Source organism: Acinonyx jubatus, chromosome D3, assembly GCF_027475565.1.
Source record: "Acinonyx jubatus isolate Ajub_Pintada_27869175 chromosome D3, VMU_Ajub_asm_v1.0, whole genome shotgun sequence".
NCBI lineage: Eukaryota > Metazoa > Chordata > Mammalia > Carnivora > Felidae > Acinonyx > Acinonyx jubatus.
Genome location: NC_069392.1, coordinates 47,297,887 through 47,320,424, shown reverse-complemented (window position 1 = coordinate 47,320,424; position 22,538 = coordinate 47,297,887). Strand labels below are relative to the sequence as shown.

At 35.5% G+C, this 22,538-nt stretch overlaps 1 protein-coding gene and 1 pseudogene across 3 annotated transcripts in view; one reads left to right on the top strand and one right to left on the bottom strand.

Annotated features, from left to right (window-relative positions):
* TAF4B (TATA-box binding protein associated factor 4b) overlaps positions 1-22,538 on the bottom strand; it is a 162,156-nt gene that overhangs the window by 61,586 nt on the left and 78,032 nt on the right. For all 3 annotated transcript variants that reach the window (XR_008291818.1, XM_027068680.2, XM_053206431.1), the window contains one exon: positions 9,578-9,688. Coding sequence is in view for 2 of the 3 variants with exons in the window: in XM_027068680.2 (XP_026924481.1) it covers positions 9,578-9,688 (111 nt within the window). In the remaining variant the exon portion in view is untranslated. The remainder of the gene's footprint in view (positions 1-9,577; positions 9,689-22,538) is intronic.
* LOC106978460 (40S ribosomal protein S3a-like) lies at positions 18,255-19,086 on the top strand (annotated as a pseudogene).

Sequence of the window (22,538 nt, the reverse complement as noted above, 5' to 3'; positions counted from 1 at the left end):
AACCACTCATAGCCCTCTGACCTAATACCTTCAATCTGGAATCTCTGCTTAGTGAGCCTTTATCAATAAATTCAGCCTGATTCAATTTTATATACCTTCTGCTCTATTCCATTCCTATACCATCCCCCAGGTAATTGCAGATAAATCATTTATTTCTTTCAGTGTGTATCACACTTCCTCATGGGTAACGCTTAGTAGGTAAGTACCTCATGCCCTGGGGGCTGTTGCAAGAGGGTTACAGAGGTATAAAAGCAATGAGAGGTGGTGATAGAAGATGCGGTCTCTTAAAAAGCAATTTAACTACCTTAAGGCAAGCCATTATAGATTCCTCAGGAGACTAACTTCCCTCAGACAGAGGTAGGATGGTAAAGTAAAGGTGGCTAGAAAGAATTAAGGAGTCCAAGGTACCTAGCTTCACTGGAATCTGCCCATATTCCCCACCCCAATTTTCAGTTTTCCATTCTTTCTCTACATAACCTTAACACAAGAGACTACAAAACTAGAAGTTCAATTTATATTGTAACTCAGCCACCTGCAGGATTAGATTTTGGATTTGGTTTTCAGAAATCTCTGCCTTTGGCTACAAGAGATAGGGGTTTCTTTTATAGCAATCATAGAGGATTTCACTTCTTTATGTGGATTCTGAGTTCAGAAGCTAAAGCCATTTCCTTTCCTAAGTTCCCCAATATAGTTTGAAGGGATCAACCTATCCCATTATTATTATTATTTTCATGTTAAAATGTTCTGTGGCAGTAAATACTTGGTCTCCCATAGTCGTACCTTTTATGGGCACTTGATTACTAGTGTCTAAAGGTGATAAACTAACTGCTTTGCTACAGCATGCCATGGATCACCAGTGTCCCCTCTGCCACTTGAAACAGGGCCGTTAATGCTTCTAAATGTAATTAGACCTGAGAACCAATTCTGGAAAACCTAGAACTAATTTAGGAGCCCATCATTACTACGTTACTGTTCTTCTACAACTAATTATGATACAGGTGTCTTTATCAGTCAGCATTTGAACAGAGAACACTAGGAATGATAGAGAATATGGCATTTTTAATGGAGATTTGGCCTTAAGTAATGGTGAACCTGGTCAGTTTATGTTCAGCTGTTGATTCTGTCTGGGGCTGGGCCTGGCCCAGTGTTTGGAGAAGCCGATAGAGAGGAAATGGGGGAAGCTGAGGAGCCCTGTGGCTCTCCCATACCAAGAATGTTTGTGAGCTGCAGTAGCTCCCAGGGTGCCCACGCTTATCTTCTGAGAGTAAGAATATGGATGCAGTCTCACTTCCACCTTGCAAAATCAAAACACCTCATTGTCCACAGTAACCAGGAACTATGCAAGAAAAGGTATTCTGGGAAATGCAGCTCTACCTTACCAAATTTGACATGATACAAATACACCATACCATCTTTGTCTTTTTAAAAAAAAAAAAATACTTGTTTGGATTTGACCTAAGTTTTAACTTTTGAAAAAAAAATTTTTTTAATGTTTATTTATTTTCGAGAGAGAGAAAGAGCATGAGTGGGGGGAGGGGCAGAGAGGGAGGGAGACAGAATCCGAAGCAAGCTCCAGGCTCTGAGCTGTCAGCTGAGCCGGATGCAGGACTCAAACTCACGAACAGCAAGATCATGACCCAAGCTAAAGTCGGTCGCTTAACCGAATGAGCCACCCAGGCACCCCCCTATGTTTTAACTTCTAACCCTTTCTATTATTGCTTATTTCTGCTCTCACACTTTCAGTTCCCAAGGGTCTTCCATTTTCTCTAGTCATTGTTAAAAACAGCTTTTATTCTTGTTTCACGTTTGTGACACATTCTGCTTTTTACATTTTTTTTCTAGTTTCCTACTGCTTCATACCTTTTCTTCCACATTCTCCTTTTAACTTTTCATGTAAGAGGTTTCCCTTACATATCTGCTTATCCTTGCCAACATGTTCATATTAATATTTAAGGCCTCTTCTCTTGGTTATTATTATTTTTTTAGAAACAATGCCTCCAGTCTCTAGTCAATTTGAACTCAAATACTACTAAATACTCTTATTGTGTTTTCTCTTCTCTTCCTTATTCTTGTGTATTTATGTTTTCACTCCTTTACCAATATTTAAGGGAAATTTGGGAAGAAGGAAAGATAAATCCATAACGTGCACTTTAACATATTTCGCATGAAGTCCCTGAACATGGCTGACAGCGTCAACCTCTGTATCTCTGGAAAATTTAAAAGAGGCAGATCTGTTTATGGAAGTGTGAATTAAATAACATTTTAAAAATAAGGAGCTACTTCTTTATTTAAAGTAATAACATGCTCTAAATTCCAGCCAATCTATGTGATATTTATAGCCAGTGTTAGATGACAATAAGTATGTTTAAATCTCCAAGTCAGCTATAATAGATAACAATGCACACTTCAGAAGTTATGGTTCCACTGTAGCCTAGCACAAAAGAATGGTGGTAAAAAATGGCACTACCTGTGCCCCTCAAGAACATAAAGATTAAAGCTGTGCCCTTTCATGTCAAAAAACCTATTTTTGATTTCAAACTTTTAATTTATTGCTAAGCAAAGTTTCGTAAAAGCCCTTTCTTCTCTTATCCCTCTTATTTTTTTTTTAAGTTTATTTATTCATTCTGAAAGAGAATGCATGGGGGGTTGGGGAGGGCAGAGGGGCAGAGAGAGAGAGAGAGAGAGAGAGAGAGAGAGAGAGAGAGAGCGCATGTGAGAGAGAATCCCCAGCAGGCTCTGCACTGTCAGCGTGGGGCTTGATCCCAGGAACCTTGGGATCATGAGCTGAGCTGAAACCAAGAGTAGGAGGCTTAACTGACTGGGCTACGCAGGCACACACACCCCCTCCCCCACCGAAGAGTTAAAATCTTACAGGGTAGCATTCTAGCCTGCTTCAAGACAGAGCAAACATATACTATCCACTTGATAATTTCTTCATTCTGGTTAGCAAATGAACACTATTTTAAGCAACATATACTAGACACATCAATACTATAAGTACCATGTAGCTGATTTGGTACTGAAACCACTTAATTTTAAAAGAAATATCAGCAATTTTAAGCCAACTGAATAATTAAATGTTCTCAAGAGGCCTCATTTATTTATGTTTGTAAAAAAGCAATGAGAGTAAAACTGCATGTTGAAATTCCAAAATTTGTACTTTGATAGCTCCAAAATTGCTTTTATGTGTAATGATGGGATTTTTAAGATATGTTATAAAGTAAAAATAAAACCTATCTTTATGTTCAACAAAAATGAAGAAATATCCTTATGAATGTTGGATCATTAATAAGCTATGTGAACTATTTGAAAGTACTGTTAATAAAGATCCTTTCTAATCCAAGGATCTAAAATTAATACAGGAAGTACAGTTATTAATGTCTTAACGTTCCAAAGGACCCCACGCACATGATCTAAGCAATATACATAAGCAATACAAACATGCAAACACTCTAAACCTTAAAGTAGGTTCTAATTTACTGCTATAAGTACCTGTATAGCCTATATTAGTTTAAAAACTAATTTCATATTTATGTATATGTGTATATATAAATACATATTTATATAAAAATACACCCACACCAACACATAAAACTTCAAACCACAGCAGGATACTAAGGACAAATTCAAGTATTATTACCAAGCAGTAAAGTTTAACTATTTCCCTCCCTTAAAATTTTTTTTGGAGGTTTATTTATTCTTAGAGAAAGAGAGAACACAAGCAGGGGAGGGGCAGAGAGAGAGAGAAGAATCTGAAGCAGGCTCCAGGCTCTGAGCTGTCAGCACAGAGCTGGACATGGGGCTTGAACTCACTAACCGCGAGATCATGACCTGAGCCCAAGTTGGATGCTTAACTAACTGAGCCACCCAGGCACCCCTGTTTCTTCCCTTTGTAAAGCTGACAGGTTTATGGTATAAATAGTTGATTCAAAATGATAATTGGTACTTGCTGCTTTTTGCCAGGGTAACACAAGGAAGACAGTAGCTGATGCTATTCAACTTTTTAAAAGACTTCTAGAAGAGGAAAAAAAAAAAAGAAAAAAAAGGACTTATAGAAGAGAATATCAAATGTAAATCTATAAGGGCCAGTTTATTTTTTTATATTAAATATAATTTATTGTCAAATTGGCTTCCATACAACACCCAGTGCTCATCCCAGCAGGTGACCTCCTCAATGCCCATTACCCACTTTCCCCTCTCCCCCACCCCCATCAACCCTCAGTTTGTTCTCAGTATTTAAGAGTCTCTTATGGTTTGTATAAGGGGCCAGTCTAATATATGGGTTATACAAATCTTTTTAAGGATAAGAGATAATTTTGCTTTATTTTACATAACAGAAAAAAAAATACTAAAGGACAAAAGTCCAAAACTAATTTCTCCAAATGTATTATTGTTGATTTATTATCAACAAAAATGATAATCTATGAATGTGAAAGGTACTAGTAAGCTTAATTTTCTGCATTTTTAGTAGACAAAAAAAAAAAAAATGCATTTAAACTAAGGAGTTATTCTTCAAAGAACCAGACTCTACTTCACTCCCCTCTGGGATTATCTGCTTATCCTAACCAATTTAAATCAAACAGGTAAGATTTCAGGTTCCCATCTACAAAGAAGATAAAAAGTAAAGCCTCAGTTTCTGGTTTTATACATAACTTCTGCATTCCTTGTGAGGGAATAAGACAAATGAATAAAGAGTTTTAAATAATTCCAGTTAGGGGTGCCTGGGTGACTCAGTAGGTTAAGCATCCAACCTAGGCTCAGGTCATGGTCTTGTGGTTCGTGAGTTCAAGCCCCATGCTGGGCTCAGTGCTGATTGCTCAGATACTGGAGCCTGCTTCAGATTCTGTGTCTCCCTCCCTCTCTGCTCCTCCCCTACTCGTGCTCTGCCTCTCCCTCTCAAAAATAAACATTAAAAAAATGTTTTTAATAATTTGAATTAATGAAATTTAAGTTACTGGGAGGGCAAATAAATCAGCAATAAACCTAAAACATCATTTCTCCAGTTTCTCATTTTAAAAAGAAAATGGCCTTTAAAGTTAAAATATCATAAATAAAAATCAACAAATAAGAAAATAGTCTTCAAGCTAATTTCAAAATAAGGATTGTACTAAAATGTTACCAGCTCATTAAAGAAATGGTATTTTCAATTTAGGTTAGCATTACTTAAAAGTACTGTTATATAATATAGTAAAATCTGACAACTACCTAAGCTTAAAACCCAAGAAATACAGGGGAAAATGTACACGCCTAAATTCTCAAAACTAAAGAAGCACCAAGCAAACATACTCTTCAATACATTTAAACACAAGTTATGACACATCTGTTTTGAAATTTAAAAATTAATAATCTTGCATTTTAATGCCAATAGACAAATCATATAAACTAGTTTTTATCTCTGAACACCAAAAATACATTTCTCTCTGACCCCTAACCTATGACCTTTCTCAGATTTGAACATACAGTAAAAGAAAAAAACACTTAAAAATCTCTGATTATTGTACACCAGGGAATGTTTTGTTTTTTAAAATTTGTGACAAACTCAAATGAGATAGAGAAGCAAAGGTCTCAAGAGATTAATGGTTAACATTTCAAATTTACTATGGACCATGAAGACTACTTATATTAATAAAATATGATTAAAAGCTAAAATAATGGTACTATTACTATGATGACAATAATGATAATTTATTAAGTCCACTCGTGAGGCCAGAAACTAGCTGAACACTTTGCAGAATCCAATCTTTAAAACATTACAGGCAGGTATTATACCCTTTTTCCAAATGGGGAAAACTGAGGTACTGTGTTTAAAGAAGGTGTCAAAAATTATAAAACTTAACAGAGTAAAGAACAAAACCCAGATTTGTCTGTGTTCAAAGCAAGTGTACTCACCCCATGTGCTATAATATAGGATTTATTGTATAATACTAATAGAAAGGAAGGATAGGAATTTAGATATCTCTATAGCTCTTTCTCAAAGGAGGTGTAAATAATAACTCTGTGGATGGGAAAAAAATTATAAATAACTGTTCTTGCAACAAAGAAACAAGTATGCTAAGTCATATATATAGGAATATGCTTCATGATGAAATAGCATGCCCCAGTTTTAATAAAATATTTACACACATTCATATACAAAGAGACCAAAAATAAAGGGCAGTGGGTCATCCTGTGGTAGAGAAATAATAAAAACATAAAAACTCTCCACTGGGCTAGTTTTACCATATTTTTATTTTTTAATTTTTTTAATGTTTGTTTATTTTTGAGAGAGAGAAGTGAGGGAGGAACAGAGAGAGAGAGACAGAGAGACAGAGAGAGACAGACAGAGAGAGACACAGAATCTGAAGCAGGGTCCAGGCTCTGAGCTGTCAGCACAGACACCGATGTGGGGCTCAAACTCATAAACCATGAGATCATGACCTAAAGTTTGATGCTTAACCAACTGAGCCACCCAGGCATCCCTACCATATTTTTTCAATACATTAAGATGTGCAACCTTGCGAACATTACGCTAAGTGAAATAAACCAGTAACAAAAATACAAATACTATATGATCCCACTTACATGAGGTATTTAAGTAGTCAAGTTCACAGAATCAAAGTGGAATGGCAGTTATTAGGGGCTGTGGGGAAAATGGGGAGTTCTTAATGGGTATAGAGTTTCAGTTTTACAAAACGAAAGAGTTCTGTAGATGTGTTGCACAACAAATTGAATATACTTAACGCTATTGAACTGTGTAACTTTAAAATGGTTAGGATGGGGAAAAATAAAGGTTTTGTAGTAATACATAAATAGATACATATCAATAGAATTAAAAATTAAAATTTTATTTCCTCAATCAGTAGCCACAGTTCAATCGCTCAACAGCTGTATGTAGCCATTCAAGACAACATGGATACAACATTTTCTCACAAAAATTTCTGTGGATCACAGTATGCATACTGGATCACAGTATGCAGAAACAGACCCAAATTCATATGGGAATTTGTATTCAATACTGAATCTGTGTGATAAAGGTAGCACTTCAAATCAGTGGGGATAAGAATTATTGAGTAAATAGTATTGGGACGATTTGTGAGCCTGGGGGAGAACAAAGAAGAAGGGAATAAAGATAAAGCCATATCTTAACTCCTACTCAAAAGAAATTCTGGATGAATCAAAGATTTGTACTTAAAAAGTGAAATGATAAATGTATTAACACATAATTCTAATTAAGAAAGGCCTTCCCAAATAGAATGGAAAACCAGAGCACAAACACTCAGAAGATCTTCTTTTTAGGAAAATAAAAAACTTTACAAGAAGAAAGCCTAGACAACTGGAAAGGGGGGTGGAGGGGTGTGGTGTGTTCCATTTTCTCAATCAATTGAAAAACGTAACTCAGTTGAAAAAAGTAAACTGAAAGTACCAATATACATAGGAAAAAACTGCTCAATTTTACTTGCAATTTAAATATTCTATTAAAAATTACATTTTCAACCATCTAAGGGCAAAGATAATCTGTGTTAATGTTAAATAGGAACTAATGGATTTAAAAACTGATACAACTTATTCAGAGGGTCATTTTTAAATATGTAACAAAAATCAAAAGCAACAAACAATATTTATGGATAAAATGATACTGAGTCTAGAACTAACTAAAATAACCTGAGGAAGGGGCACCTGGGTAGCTCCGTAGGTTAAATGTCTGACTCTTGATTTCAGTTCAAGTCATGATCTCATGGTTCATGAGTTTGAGCCCCATGTCAGGCTCTATGTTAACAGTGAGGAGCCTGCTTGGGATTCTCTCTCTCACTCTCGCTCTCTGCCCTTCCCTCCCATTCCCCACACATGCTCACTCTCTAAATAAATAAATAAACTTAAAAAAAAAATAACCTGAGGTATAAAAAACCAGAGAAAGTTGGTTCAGATTTAAATAAGACTGGGTATACATTGATAGTAGGTGTACCAGAGTGGTGAGTATATGGGGGGGATTCATTTATTTTTTGTGTGAATTTTTCCAAAAAGCTTTTCATGTTATGCATAGCCTTTAAACCAGGAATTCCATTGTTAGGAATTTAGCCTACAGTTACATTATACAATGTAAGTACAAGAATGTTCTGGAAGAAAACTAAATTTCCATTACAGAATGGGTTGAGTAAATTATGTTTATCTACACATAGTAATGTCCTATACCTTTAAAAAGTATGGAGGTCAATTATGTGACGGAGATTACAGAAAAGGGGAAAAAACATCAAGGGCAGAACAATAGGCATAGTCTGATCACAATTAAGTAAAAACAAAATCAAGCACGTGGATCTGTGAACACCCATAAGATACATGTGCATATTCATAATAAATTTTTAGAAGGCTATGTCAAAAATCTTAATAATGGTTTCGTCTGGTTGGGCAGGAGACGAGGAACTAGAAATCTGTGAGGAGGGACACTTATTTTTCAAACATTTTTTATACTGTGATTTTTTGGGGGACCTGTGAACATATTGCATTCATTACATTTATAATGAAAAACTAGATTTTTTAAATCCTTCCTCTACTGAGATGATTGTCATTTATTTAGGAGCTGTCAATGTTCAGGGTATATGTTAGGGAGGAGCTGGTCTCAAAGCATATTTAAATTTTACAGAGCAAAACAGATGAGCCATAGCTCTCCTATTGCTGACCCTACCTCAGTGGTACCTGTATCTCACCCTGATGATCGATCCACAAATCTAACATTACATCAAATAACTGTTCTAGTGATGTAGGTCAGCTCCTTTCTTGGTGCTAATCAAACAATTAACAATTTTTATTGAGTATGTAAGTTCTGTGGAGGAATACAAATGAATAGGATTATATCTGCTCAAAAAGTTTAAAATCTTGCAAAGAAAAAATATCCATCATATAAGGAACAGAGAAGAATCTGCCATGCAAACATATTATGTACTGAGACAAGAAGTCAATGAAGGAATGCATAGTTGGGGTTCATGGAAGAAAAAAGATGGCAGGTTTGATCTTAAGATACGAACTGGGGGCATCTGGGTGGCTCAGTTGGTTGAACATCTGACTTCGGCTCAGGTCATGATCTCATAGTTCATGAGTTGGAGCCCCACATCTGGATCTCTGCTGTCACTGCAGAGCCTGCTGCAGATCCTCTGTCTCCCTCTCTCTCTGCCCCTTCCCCACTCATGCGGGGTCGGTCTCTCTCTCTCTCAAAAATAAATAAATATTTTTTTAAAAAAACTTAAGAAAAAAGATATGAACTCGATTTAGATATACAGTAGGAAGAGGATTATCTAAGACCAGTGGAAAGAATGCACAGAAATAAAAAACTGAGATAATGTGACTCATTATGAGTAGAGACGGGGGTGGGTGGAGGGAAAAGGAAGAAGTATAAAATAAGTAATCAAGAGGAGTAAAGTTCAAGGTGACATATATCCTAAAAAAACAGGCAAAGTTAATATTTTATAAAATAGGCAAAGGAGAGTTTTAACAAGCATTTGGCAGCACCGGCATGCAAGGTAGGATAAACTATGTACATGTCTTTGCTTCCTTTTGGCTTGCTTTCTTGACATGAAAAATAAAATAACAAACATTACTTCAATACCTCACTTCCAGACCCAGATTCTAGTGGTCTCTTCTTTCTTGGTCCAATGGCTGCAAGAGCTGTGAGGTTAGCATCTCTATGCTGTATCTGCGCAAGCTCCAACTGTTGTAACTAGAAGATGGAACAACAACAACAACAAAAAAGTCAATGTTTTCAGAGTCATGCTCAGAAGGAGGAAGAAACTGATCATTAAGCCTATTTCTGTGTTCTTTACCAAATAAGTTACAGTATAAAATAAATGATAAATTCCCCTAACAGTCAAGAGCACATCATTTCCTAATGCCTTTACTCCAACAAACTCTTTCGTCCTGAATCTCTAAACAATAAGAGGCAGAATTTAGGTAAGGAAGAAGTATAGAATAGAAGAAAAGCCAGAAAAAAAAAGGGCATCTAGTGCTTAATTTATCCTTAGTTTAATCACAGGTAAGAAATACCTGAAGAATAAATTGAACAGTAAATTGGAGAGAAACTGGCCACACTATAGTCAACTTTTTCAAAATAAAAGTTACTTGAAAATAAAGACAGTTTTTGTAAATTATAGGAAAGAGTTCTATGTTGTATGGTTTACAAACTACTTCCTTAAAAATTTACTCATTTAACTCTTACAACCACATTAAAAAGTATAATATTAATTATAATAGGATATGAAAGTTATACATATATGTACCATGTACCATCTTTTTTTTTTTTACTAAGGAAGACATGCCCTAAGAGCTTAGAAAAACTTCATAAAGGTTACATAAATAAATAAATAAGTGGTAGAAACAGAACTCAGAGCCAAGTGTTCTTATTACAAGCCCTTTCTATAGATCACACTTTCACATGGATTTACTCTATATTTATCTTCATGCTAAAAACTGAAAGTACTATTTTGCTGTAGAGTTTTTATCATAATTAACCCAGAATATCCAAATCTACAAGATATAATTATTTACTATGTGGGTACTCATGAAAGGTGCTCATGAAAGATGCTCCATTAAAAGATAAATAAGACATTAGAACTGTAAAATAAATACATGAAACCATAGTATCATTTCACAAGGGCAGGTGAGTGTCAAATGGTATTTCAGAAAGAAAAGAAAAGAAAAGAAAAGAAAAGAAAAGAAAAGAAAAGAAAAGAAAAGAAAAGAAAAGAAAAGAAAGAAAAAGAGAAAGGAAAGAGAAAAGAGAAGAGAAGAGAAGAAAAGAAAAGAAAAGAAAAGAAAAGAAAAGAAAAGAAAAGAAAAGAAAAGAAAAGAAAAGAAAAGAAAAGAAAAGAAAAGAAAGAAAAGATAACCAAGTCAAAATAAAACATCACTACGAGGTCCTTAAGCTTCTCCAGAAGAAGAAGAACGTTCAGTTACCATCAAAATCTTATTACTATGGAGAGAAATGAATAAAGAACCTGCCACTGGTTTCTAAACAACTATTCAAACAATATCAGGCTCTAAGACAGCCAATTGAAAGTAACCTGTTGAGGAACCCTATACACACACATTGAACATTCTTTAAAAAGAACATTGACCAGGGTACTTGGGTGGCTCAGTCGGTTAAGCTTTAGACTTCAGCTCATGATCTCACAGTTTGTGAGTTTGAGCTCAGCACTGGGCTCTGTGCTAACAGCTCAGAGCCTGGACCCTGCTTCAGATTCTGTTTCCTTCTCTCTCTGCCCTTTCCTGGCTTGTGCTCTGTCTCTCTCAAAAATAAACATCAAAAATAATTTTTTTTAAAAGAGAATTGACCAAATTTTGAACATATTAAAAAAAAAAGAGCAGGATGAAAATAGTAAAGTTTGTGGTGAAATAGGCAGTCTCAAGGAGATACAAAGTAAAGACCACTTCAGGATATTTTATAGTATTAGAGGAAAGACCAAAAATAATCCCTAGGTAACTGAGTCTTTAGTAAAGCAGAAAACATAACTAAAAATAAAAAAAAAAAATTAACTAAGAACCACTCTCCATTTGCTTTTCACAAATTACAGGGAAGAAAACCCTCTTTTAAACTGTAGTTTTACACACACACACACACACACACACACACACACACACACACATATTGGTAAAAAACTGTTTTCAGGGGTTGTAAGCTGTCCTTTGTTGATGCTGGCCTTTTAAAAAGTATAGATAGTTTCAGAGTCTGATGCTGTCATAATCTGGAACTTCAGGTGACAAAATGCGATTTTAATTAATCTACCCTGCAGCACAAATCAAACAATCAGCTATATTTTTTAAGTCTTTCCCTGGAGAAAATTAGCATCTGCAAGATAGTCACAACAAATAAAAAGTTTTTAAATTGACCTCTGTCATCAAAATTCCCTATGTAGTAAAACATTTTCTCCCACTCTACAAAGTATACTTTGGTTTTCTGAAATCTCACATGTCTTAAGACAGAACACCCAAAACAGGTCCTTTAAAAAAAAAAAAAAAAAGAACCTGACAAATTAGACTTCATACAAATTAGAAACATTCTTGCACTACAAAAGACATGGTTAAGAGAACAAAAAAACCACACTATTTATATTTAATTTCTCTATTTTTCTTTTTGTTGCCTTATTGTCTGGACAATATAACACTGAGTAATAGTGATGAAAACAGACATCCTTGCCTTTTTCCTAATCTCTGGAAGAAAGCATTCAGTCATTTCATCATTAAGAATAATGTTAATAGTAGGGTTTCAATAGTTGCACTTTATCAGGTTAAGGAAGTCCTCTTCATTCCTAGATTTTTGAGAGTTATTCTTATTAATACATATTGAAATCCATCTAATGTATTTCTGCATTAATTGATATGATCTTTCTTAGATTGTTAATATGGTAGATTACATTCACTGATTTTTTAATATTAACACAGCTTTGCATTCCTGGGGGGGTAAACTCCACTTGGTCATGATATATTATTTTTATATAATGCTATATTTGATTTGCTAATATTTTGTTGAAGATGTTTACTTCTATGTTCACAAAGGATACTGAAATGTTTTCCTATTTTGTAATGTTTTTCTGGTTAGTTATCAGGATAATACTGGTCTCATAAAATGAACTGGAAGAGTTCCTAACTCTTCTGTTTCCTGAAAGAAATTGTGGAGACACAGTATTAATTCTTCTATAAATTTTTGGGAGAATTTACTAATAAGTAAAATGATCTAAGCCTGGCGATTTCTTCATTGAAAGGTTTTAACTATAAATTAACTTTAATAATTACAAAACTACTGAGGTTAGCTACCTTACTTGGCTAAGTTTTGACAGATGGTGCTTTTGAAAAAACTGGTCATTTCATCTAAGTTGTTGAACTACTTGCATGGAGTTGTTCTTTTGTATTCCCTTACCCTGCAGGGTCTGTAGTGATTTCCACCTCTTTTTTCCTGATATTGGTGATTTACATCGTTTTTCTTTCTCAGTCTAATTAGAGATTTGTCAATTTTATCATAAAAGAACTAGCTTTTGGTTTTATTGTCTCTATTTTTTCCTTTTGTTCTCAAAGTCATTGATTTCTGCTTTTATGTTTATTATTTACCTTCTTCTGCTTGCTTTGGATGTATATTGTTCTCCTTTTACCAATTTCTTAAGATAAAAGCTTAGATTATTAATTTGAGACCTTTCTTCTTCTCTAACATAAGCATTCTTCCTATCCTTTTACTTTTACCTACATCATTACATTTGAAATGAGTCTCTTTGTAAACATATAATTTAGTCATGGTTTTGAAATCCATTCTGACAATCTCTATATTTTAACTGGTATATTTAGACCATTTACACTTAATAGAACAACTTAGATGTTTCTGGATTTAGGTCTACCATTTTATTATTTCTTTTCTGTTTGTTCCTTCTGTTTTTCATTTCTGTTTCCCTTTTCCTACTTCTTTTGGGTTATCTGAACTTTAAGTATTTCACTTTAATGTACCTATTGTTTTTTACTATATCCATAGATTTTTTTTTTAAGTGGCGGCTTTAGAAATTACAGTATACTTACTTAAAATTTCAGTCTACTTACTGGGGCGCCTGGGTGGCTCAGTCAGTTAAGCGTCCAACTTCGGCTCAGGTCATGATCTCACGGCTCGTGAGTTCGAGCCCCGCGTCAGGCTCTGTGCTGACAGCTCAGAGCCTGGAGCCTGTTTCAGATTCTGTGTCTCCCTCTCTCTCTCTCTGACCCTCCCCCGTTCATGCTCTGTCTCTGTCTCAAAAGTAAATAAACGTTTAAAAAAAAAATTAAACTTTCAGTCTACTTAGAATCCATAATTTACCAATTCAAGTGGAATACAGATACCTTATATCCTTTTACTCCCCACACTTTGTTATAATTTTCTTATATATTACATATGTATACCCTGAAAATCTCTGACGTTAGAATTTTTATTTTTAATATTTTAAAAAGCTTAAAAGCAGACTATATACCATTTCTGTTGCTTTTTCTTAATTCCTAATGTTTAAAATTTTCCTTTGGTATCATTTTCACTTCATTCTGAAGAACTTCAATTTCCTTAAGCATTTTTTTTTTTTTTTTTTAGAGTAGGTTTACTGGTAAAAGATTCTATTCTTGTTCCTGCACTGTCTTTATTTCACCTTTATTACTGCAGGGTATTTTCACAGGATATAGCATTCTGGGTTGGTTGACAGTTTTTTTTCTTACAGCACTTTAAAAATATTTTGCTACTTTCTTTTGGTTTCCATGGTTTCTGATAAGAAATCTACAATCACTTGAATTGCTGTTCCTTATTAGACAAGTGTACACCTCTCTAGCTAGTTTCAAGAATTTTTTCTCTGTCTTTAGTTTTCTTAGATGGAACTGAATCTGACTTTCTCTGTGATTAACCTGTTTGGGGGTTCACAGACCTTCTGGAATCTTTAGGTTTATGTCTTTCTAAATTTGGGAGGTTGTTAGCCATTATTTTTCCAAACATATTTTTAGTATCTTACTCTTTCTCTTCTGGGACTTCAATAACATTAATGTCAGACCTTTGGTCATTGTCCCACAGGCCTCTGGGGCTCTGTTTTTTTGTTTTTTGTTTTTGATCAGTTTTCTCATTAGTTTTTGGATTAGATAAATTCTACTTGTCCATCTTCAAGTTCACTGACTCTTCCCTCTTTTGTCTCTTTTCAACTATCCAGCCAAGTGTTTTATTTTGATTACTATTATCTTCAGTTCTAAAATTTCCATTTAAAAAATAAAATAAAATAAAATTTCTATTTTAGAAATTTATTCCTGATTCTTTAAGTCAAGTAATTTTGAATAGTACCCTGAATAATTTAAATATTATAAGACTCTGGGTCTTCTTTAAATCCTTTGGAATATGACATTTTAATTTTAGTATGCAGAACAGGTCAGTTAGATTTAGGCCAAAAGTTCCAATGTATCTTCTGTTAGCTCAAGCTCCAACACGAGTTCAGTTTTCAAAGCCTTTGTAGTGCTCACTGGATATGTCCCAAATGTGTACCACTTGGTGGTCAGTCTGGGACCTAGCATTGCTCTGTTAGTTCCACTTCTTTTTTTTTTTTTTTTTTAAAGTTTATTCATTTTTGAGACACAGAGCACTAGCAAGGGAGGGGCAGAGAGAGACGCACACACAGAATCCAAAGAAGGCTCCAGGCTCTGAGTTGTCAGCACAGAACCCGATGTGGGGCTTGAACCCATGAACTGTGAGATCATGACCTGAACTGTTAGACCATGAACTAAAGTCTGATGCTTAGCCGACTAAGCTACTAAATCTCCCCTGTTAGTTCCATTCTTAAAGTCTTTATGTATGCTGATTAGAATCAGATTCACATATGAAAATGTGTCGCTCAAGAGTGGGCCTAGGAGTCTAAAATAATAATACAGGCTTGCTTTCCTGAGCTCTTCCCATTTCACAATCTTCCCAGTAATTTCTGGCTCCCTAGTCTCCTCTTTCTGTCCTCTGGCCAGAAAGCTGGGGGCTTTAGTTACTCTGCTTTGCCATATATATCTGTGACTGTCCATGTCAACAGCAAGCAGCAGGAAGAATGGGGGTGGGGAGGTGCAGGAGGGATGGCAAACTCACTGCTGGATTAGTGGTGTTTTGAAGTCTCATCTTTTTCCCCAATTTGCCTACTGTTTTCAAAACCGTCATAGCTTCTCCATGCATTCTGTTCAGGTTTTATAGCTGTATTCAGTGGGAGAGACAGTCGGAAGTGTTTTTACTTCACCAACTGAAACCTTTAAAAGCTGGTTTAACCAGAATTCTGACAACAGGTTTCTGTTAAATTATATTCCTACTAAGCTTTGTTTCATAAAACTTAAAGCTTGCTTGCTTACTTACACCAGCAACACACACTTTGGTCCAAAAAGATCTAACAGGCTTGGCAAGTTCTCTTTTAAGAGTACCCTTACTCCTTCCTATGGCTAATGAAAAAGGCAGAAGCCTTCATTTCCCTTATCACAGTCTTCTCTGATAATAAGCATAGGTCCCCTAAAATCCAAGTCAGTGCCCTAGAGAGCAATAGAGCAATGGTGGTTGAAGATTATCTTATTCCTGATGTTTAGTATCTGTCTCTGTTCATTTTTAAGTACAACTATGATAATAGTCACTTTAATCAAATCCAAAACACATTAACAGATTACCTTAAAGATCACACAAACTCTCAGATGTAAAGTTCAACAGAGGTACTTCCTGATGCTAAGCACATAATTTTGAAAGACAAAAGATTTTTTTAAAAATTAATGAAAAAGGAAAGCAAAACTGAAGCAGAATTAGAGACACATAAAGAATGAATAAATCAAGTATTATATAGTCAAGTCCCTCCACGGACACAAGGACATTATTAACAGGAAGGACTAAATTATTTAGATAATTATGACACTGACACTATGGGAAATTCAAAACTGTGTTTCTTTTTCATGCTTAAGGCTGGCAAGATATTTGAAAAAAAAAAAAAAAGGCAGGTGCTGAAAGTACAAGAGACAACAGCAGAGCTGTCCTTCAAAACAAATGATCCAGAAATATGAAGTGCTATCATCTTCAGTCTGATTTTGCTATGAACTTTTAGAAAGTGATAATAAGGTATAAAGGACAGAGTTCAGAGATGAGTTAATGTCTCCCCCAGAGCTTATGTATGCTGTCCAAAAAACATACATTAGTAGCAATGAAAATAGCTATTGCCAATAAATAAGAATATTTGAAAGAATCTGAAAAAATAAGAGAAATAAAGTACGCTATCTAGTTTTGAATTCTGCAAAGAATTACGAATAGTGTGTTGCTTGGATTTCACAGTTAACGTTATGTGTACATAGAAATAATAAAACCCTACCACCAATAGATGTTTTTTAAATAGTAAACATTTAGGTAGAATTTTAGATATGCTTTGTAAAAATTAATTGGCCAAACTCTAAAATTCTCAACAATGTTAATAATCACTTCTAAATTACTGCAACTTACTGGGGAAAACAAGGTTAAATCCTAAAATATTATACTACAAAAGAAGCAAACAATACCACACTAAACACCATTAACAAATGAATTCTAAACCAACAGAACCAACAAAGCAAGTTAAAAAACAATAACTACCCCCCCCCATCTCACCTAAAATTCAGGGATACAACAATAGAAACATAGCATCGCTTTCAACCCCTAAAAGACAAGTATTAGGCAGGCAATCCACCAAACCTAACAATACATGGTCTGAGTATTTTTTTTTTTCTCCCAACCACTAATGCTAGTTCTTATGATGTCAAGATACTGTCCAGAACACCTGAGATCTGGGATGTAGAGTCCAATGCCTTGCTAGACTGCCCTTCTAATCCATCTCTACATTTCAGTAAATAGCACATTCTCTGATCTCAATTAGACACTTTCTTCCTTAAACACAATACTTGATTTCTATATTGTTTAAAACAAATATAATTTGTATTAGATTACAGAACCCTCCCCCTCCATGTCTTCCCCTTACATTCTTTTTTTTCAACCTTCTTTCCAGTCTTCTTGAAAGAAAAAAAAAAAACAAAGGAAAAAAAATTACATATCCATGGGTCAGTATCGAGCTTATTTAAGAGCTTGATGGCATCTATCTTAAATGTTTCTATAGCTAATGTTTTTAAGTAACTATTTTTCCTTTTACACCTCACCTTTCCCTAAATTATGACAGCTATGTTACATAAGCAGAACATGTGCTGTTATATTCACTTTATTTTATTATTATTTTTTTTAAATTTATTTTGAGGAGGGGGGGCAGCATGCAAGCTGGGGAGGGGCAGGGAGACAGAGAATCCCAAGCAGGCTCCACACTGTCAGAGCAGAGCCCAATGCAGGACCCAAACCCATGACCCATGAGATCATGACCTGAGCAGAAATCAAGAGTCAGACATTTAACAGACTGAGCCATCCAGGCACCCCTCTGTTCATTTTAAATAGGGTCTGAACAACAAGGGTTTTAATGCATGGGTCTACTTATACATGATTTTTTGGGATACAGTGCAGTACTAGAAATGTATTTTCTCTTCTTTAAGATTTTCTTAATAATATTTTTTCTCTAGCTTACCTTAGAATAAGAATATAGTATATAATATATAGAACAGACAAAAATGTTTTAATCAACTGTTTATTTTACCAGTAAGGTTTTCTATCAACAGAAGGTTATTAGTAGATATATTTGGGGAGAGTCAAAAGTTATACATAGATTTTTGACTGCACAGGGGGATAGTGACCTTAACTCCTGTGTTATTCAAGGATCAACTATAAGAGGAAACTGGGGCCCTTTTGGCTCCCTGAGCAGTGCCACATGGTGGTCAGCAAGAACAAGCATCTTACGAAAGGCGGCAAAAAGGGAGCCAAGAAAAAAGTGGTTGATCCATTTTCAAAGAAAGATTGGTATGATGTAAAAGCACCAGCAATGTTTAATACAAGAAATATTGGGAAAACACTAGTCACAAGAACTCAAGGAACCAAAATCGCATCTGATGGCCTCAAGGGTCGTGTGTTTGAAGTAAGCCTTGCTGATCTGGAGAATGATGAAGTTGCATGTGGGAAATTGAAGCTAATTACTGAAGATGTTCAGGGCAAAACCTGACTAATTTCCATGGCATGGATCTTACCCGGGACAAAATGTGCTCCATGGTCAAAAAATGGCAGACCATGATTGAAACTCATGTTGATGTCAAGACTACCAGTGGGTAATTTCTTCGCTTCTTTTGTGTCGGTTTTACTAAAAAACGCCACAATTGGATTTGGAAGACCTCTTATGCTCAGCACCAATAGGTCTGCCAAATTAGGAAAAAGATCATGGAAACCATGACTCGAGAGGTGCAGACAAATTACTTGAAAGAAGTGGTCAATAAACTGATTCCAGACAGCATTGGAAAAGACACAGAGAAGGCTTGTCAGTCTATTTATCCACTCCATGATGTCTTTGTTAGAAAAGTAAAAATGCTCAAGAAGCCCAAGTTTGAATTGGGAAAGCTCATGGAGCTTCATGGTGAAGGCAGTAGTTCTGGAAAAGCTACTGGGGATGACACTGGTGCTAAAGTTGAACAAGCTGATGGATATGAGCCATCAGTCCAAGAATCTGTTTAAAATTCAGACATTTCGGGGCACCTGGGTGGCGCAGTCGGTTAAGCGTCCGACTTCAGCCAGGTCACGATCTCGCGGTCCGTGAGTTCAAGCCCTGTGTCAGGCTCTGGGCTGATGGCTCGGAGCCTGGAGCCTGTTTCCGATTCTGTGTCTCCCTCTCTCTCTGCCCCTCCCCCGTTCATGCTCTATCTCTCTCTGTCCCCCCCCCCAAAAAAAAAATTCAGACATTTAATGGTGACAAATAAAAAATCTTACTTGTGATGTTTGAAAAAAAGAAAAAAGGAAACTGGGTTAAGTTCAAGAAGTAAAGTAACTTCCCCAAAGTGAGATGTAGTCAATGGCAGGTTGAATCTAGAATTGAAGACTCTTGACTTCTAGTTCAATGCTATTTCTCTTATAATACATACCTCTTCTACCAAAAGGGTAGAATGTCCCTCCGGCCACACAGATCCTATACTTCCAAATTAATCTATGTAACCTTCTGATGAAGCTCTAAATAAAATACTATCTTTCCTATGTAAGGTACACCAATCAAGAGATACAACCAATATACATCTCTTGAGAAAATATCCATTTCTCAGCTCCCAGAAGAGAATTTACTGAATGGTAACTGAACAATGCCAGTTCAAGATGCCAACTCTTAGATTCCCAAACCACAGTATTTTGTTTGACCTTCTATGACCATTTAGTCAACGGGAAAATAAAAGTGGTGGATTTTAAAGGTCCTCTTCCTTCTCCTCCTAGACCAATGGTTCTAAGTGTGATTTCCAGAGGAGCAGCAGCAATAGCGAATTACCTGGAAATCTGTTAGAAATGTAAACTCTCAAGCCTCGCCCAGACCTACTGCATCATAAACTAGGAAGGGGGCGGGGGGGGGGGGGCAGCAATCTGTATTTTAACAAACCCTCCAGATAATACTCATGTCCACCAAAGTTTGAGAACCTCTGTCCTAGACTATCAATGCTTTGAAATGTCTGCATCTGTTTCTCTATGTACACAAGCTTTTTACAACTTGTCATTTTACAAATGTCTTCTCCATACTAAATTAACTGGATTGCTAAAATAGATTCTTAATGACCAAAAAAAATGTATATGTACACACACACACACACACACACACATATTTAAAATGACAAGTTTCATTTTGTCCTGTCCAGTGTTCCATGAGTTTTCACTCATGCAGACCTAGGATAAGTTTAAACACAAATTGCTATAATTTAACAGCCTTAACTATCACATTTCACAGATGCCGTATCTTTAAATTTTTCATCTAATGGGGCTTCCTGGGTGGCTCAATTGATGAAGTGTCGGACCCTTGGTTTTGACTCAGGTCATGATCTCAGTTTGTGGGATCTAGCCCCGTATCGGGCTCTGTGCTGACAGCACAGAGCCTGCTTGGGATTCTCTCCCTCTCTGTCCTTTTTCTGCTCAAGTGCAAGCACTTTCTTGCAATAAATAAACATAGAAAAAATTAAAAAAAAAAAAATCTTTTGTATTTTTCATACCAAAATAACAGTTTCTACTGGTTGCACTGTGAAGCTAAGTGCCAGCAGGTACAGGTCTTGCATTCCTTTTTCTTTCCTCTATTGTCTGGTAACAAATGAAAGTGGGAATGCTAGGAGTTGTTAAAAGGAAGTAAATGAATTCTTTGTCTCATTCTGCACAGATGTGCTGAATTCACATTTCCCAAAGGAGAAAAAGGATATATTCAAAAGGAAAGAAGGGTCACAGTATATATAACAAATGTTTAAGGAATCAGGATGTATGAACTCCAAGGTCGGGTGGCTTGCTCCTCAGAATTCTGGATGATGTGGTAAGAACGGAAAACATCGAAGGCTAGATGATAATCTAGGACACACAGCACGTATTTCAACAAGCCTACAGCTGCATTAAACAAAGATGTACCTACCTGCTTGAAGTTAGAATTTGGCAATTAGTAATCCATCTAAAACTTTTCACAAATAGAGGGTAAAATATAAGAATGTCAGTACTTCGATTTTAGGAAACATACGTAGGAAAAAATTTTTAAACCAGAATTTAAAAGTATTGATATTTAAAATGTAAAGTTACAATAGAGTGCTTACTCTCTAAAATATTGTTGGTTTTTTCCTCAGGCAAAAATAGAAAAAGGGAGGAGGGGGGCAGGAAACAGCCCCAAAGTTGAGACTAAGATGTCTGAATTACAAGGATATCCATAGACATTTTAGCCAGACAACAATAAGGTTTTCAAACAGACAGATAACCTGTCAGGTCAATAAGAACAGTATGCAGAAGGAGCCACTTCAATGGACTGAGACTAGAATGGAGGCAAATCCCAAGGGCAGCCTATTTTTTTTAAGCTCCAAATAAGAATGTCAAAATTGGAAGTCGATGGGAAGGATGAAAAAAAAAATTATTAGACACGTTTATAAAAACCTGCCTGATTTACCACAGTTTGTCCTTATACCCAGAATGCAAGAAAGGAATGAACAGACTCAAAAATGGTATTAATAGAGAAGAAAACACCCAGGAGAAATGATCAAGATCAAAACTCTATCCTTAACGGTTGAAACCACCATAGATTATAAAATTATGTATGAAGGGGATTCAAGTTATTTAATATTTACGTGAGAAACATTGCTGAAACATTTCTCAGGATCAACAAAGCCTACAACTTCTCTAAATAGTTATCTGGAGTTCTGCATTCATAAGGTATTCTCCTTAATCTACTTCCTATGACTAGATTGGTAGGTAGCTAGTTACCTGGAAAAAGAAAGCAAACAAATTTTAAATTGAGCAACTGAAAGGAATCCATACTAATTTTCACAGTTGAACAAAGAAAACTTCCCAGACAGACCAAATACCAAAAAATCACAAATGAAAGCTTTATAGTTTATACTAGTGTGATAACAATTAGCACATCCCAAGTGATAACCTTACAAATTACCACACAAGAGAACAGTTCAACTATATTAAGATAGAGTCAATGACTTTTGCAACGAAACACAATATGGTATCCCTGTGAGTTTGATTCTAAATTAGAGGCCCTTAGAATACTAAAGTTATTAAAAGCTCTAGGGGGCAAAGGAAATGTCACAAAAATGACAATATTGCAGTTTCATCAAACGTTTGCAACTAATACAAAGTGGCTCTGTTCTTGGAATGAGGCCAGTGTATTTGATTTTTTTTTTTTTAATTGAAAGATTTAGGATAGTATGCAACTAGAAAACTTTCAAAATATTTTGGAAAGAAATTATACAGTCCTTTAAATCTTGGTAGGAAAAAAAATAAATGGAGGTGCAAAAAGAGGGGAAAAAACAGGTTTGCTACCACCTGCTCTCATAAGAGGTACTTTTTTTTTCTTTTTTTTTTTGCATATTTACTTTTACAATTTTCTTTGAAAAAGACTGTCCACCTATTCATCCCTCAGGGAACAATTAAACACAATATTAAAAGAAAAACCAACCAAACAAAACCATCCCATACAAAC